This window comes from Hipposideros armiger, unplaced genomic scaffold (genome assembly GCF_001890085.2).
Source record: "Hipposideros armiger isolate ML-2016 unplaced genomic scaffold, ASM189008v1 scaffold_96, whole genome shotgun sequence".
NCBI lineage: Eukaryota > Metazoa > Chordata > Mammalia > Chiroptera > Hipposideridae > Hipposideros > Hipposideros armiger.
In genome coordinates, this window is record NW_017731446.1 from 2,668,816 (window position 1) to 2,670,735 (window position 1,920).

At 40.1% G+C, this 1,920-nt stretch overlaps 1 protein-coding gene across 1 annotated transcript in view; it reads right to left on the minus strand.

Moving 5' to 3' along the window:
• The window catches only part of ATP1B3 (ATPase Na+/K+ transporting subunit beta 3), a 50,203-nt gene that overhangs the window by 18,002 nt on the left and 30,281 nt on the right, over positions 1-1,920 (minus strand). The window contains exon 4 of the mRNA XM_019645956.1: positions 1,530-1,716. Coding sequence (XP_019501501.1) covers positions 1,530-1,716 — 187 coding nt within the window. The remainder of the gene's footprint in view (positions 1-1,529; positions 1,717-1,920) is intronic.

A 1,920-nucleotide genomic window follows, 5' to 3' on the forward strand; every position in this document is an offset into this window, starting at 1 on the left:
TTCTGGCAGTGAAAATTAACCCCGAGCCACACTCGGGATTACCGCCAGGGTAGTTAAACATCACTGACTGCCACCTAGAGATTTTGTTTATCGGAAAGGTCATCAAATAAAAGACGCTTTCCAACCTCACTGTAAAGGACCTTATCAGGCACCTACCCACAAAAGTGGACATCCACTCCTGTTTATAGGCATCAAAGACTCTTTGAGGATCAGAAGAGGTAAACACCAGAGGTAGAAAGCTATCCCAAGACATCAACAAGGCCTGTATATCTACGGATTGACACTGAACTCAGAATCCATTTTGTTTGATTTTTACCTGTTTGCTAATAATATAATAATAGCTATACTTGTTCTTTGGGGTTTTCTATATAGTCCAACTGTTTGTGATTACTGAACATGTATAAAATAATTGTTAATACTCTTTTCATGGCTATGTAAAGATGTTATGTACAAGATGGTAAATACAGAATAGGACAGAAGGCAAAACTCAGATCATGATAGTTCATGATAGTTCAATGGGACAGAAATGATCCAGTGGTTTTTTTTGCAATTAAGCCCATAAGACTTAACTGCCTTCCATTTACCTGTCCTTCCCTTTAGGGGAAAGATTTGGCCTCAGCTCAGATCCCATGGTTACAGTACTACCTACCCCAACCCCATGTTCAACAAGATGATGTCAATACTGAGACTTCCTAGGAATGAGCCTTCCTAGCACCATGAGATCACACTACCCAACCAAAAGGTTGGTCATCAGTGCGTCCTCTGGACTGATTTATAACCAAATAGGGGGAGCTTTGGAAAAAAGAAGTTCTACAAAAAGGAACCCCACAGGGTGATCTGATCATAAATTCCTAACTGGGCAGGTAGGTCATGGTGGGTAGTCACGCCCCAGGCCTAAAACTCCTCTAGTGAAAGGTTTTAAAAGCATACCCTGTCCATTGTTCTTGTGCATCTAGGTTAACACTTTTGAAATATCAGAAGTCACCCCTTGAAGTAGGTTATTAACCCTACTTTCTATAATAACTAAGTGATTATTATCCCTCAAGAGAGCACATAATTTTGTTAACTATCCTGTTATTCAATCCCTATGTTGCTTCCTCCCAACTCCATGTAATCTTCCTTCTGTTCCCTCAAATGCATAAAAGAAGATGCAAAACTTATTTTCTGGAGCATCTGAAATCTTGTTCCCGGAATATGTCACCAGTTTGGCTCAAATCAACTCTTATAAAAATTCTCTACAGGTCTGAACGTTTCTTAGGTTGACACAGGTTCCAGTCATGTGCCACTTAATGACAGGGTTCTGTTCTGAGAAATGCACCCTTAGGTGAATTCATCATCATGCAAACATCACTTACACAAACCTGAACGGTAGAGCCTACACACACCTAGGCTAGATGGTAGAGCCTCTTGCTCTGTAGGGGAGGGAAAATTGTTTTTCCTCTGCCCTTTTGGGTTTTTGGCTGAGACATCCCTATAATAAAAACAGATTAATAGGAGAAAAACAAACAAAAGTTTAATAACATGTATACCTCCTGTATACATGGGAGAGACCCAGGAAAACTGAGTAGCTGGCCAAAAAATGGCTGAAGCCACCACCTTAAATACCATCTTCAGTTGAAGATAAAAGATGATGTTGGGGGGAGTCAATTTCAGGAGGTTACCTGGAAAAGCACAGTAAACAAGAGTAAGGTTGTTATGCAGATTTGCATCTGTCTTCTGCATTGATAAGAGTTTCTAGAGAAAAGGTCAACTGCCTTACAAAGGGAGACTTCTCTTACAAATGTAAAGGTCTTTTACAAAGGGTAACTTCTCCTTGGTTTTTAAGTGCTGCTCCCCTGTTGGCTGTTTCTTAAAATTAACCAGCCTAAAATAATCCTTATGTCAGAGACATATTTTGGAGCAGCCAATTCTGTTCCCTTA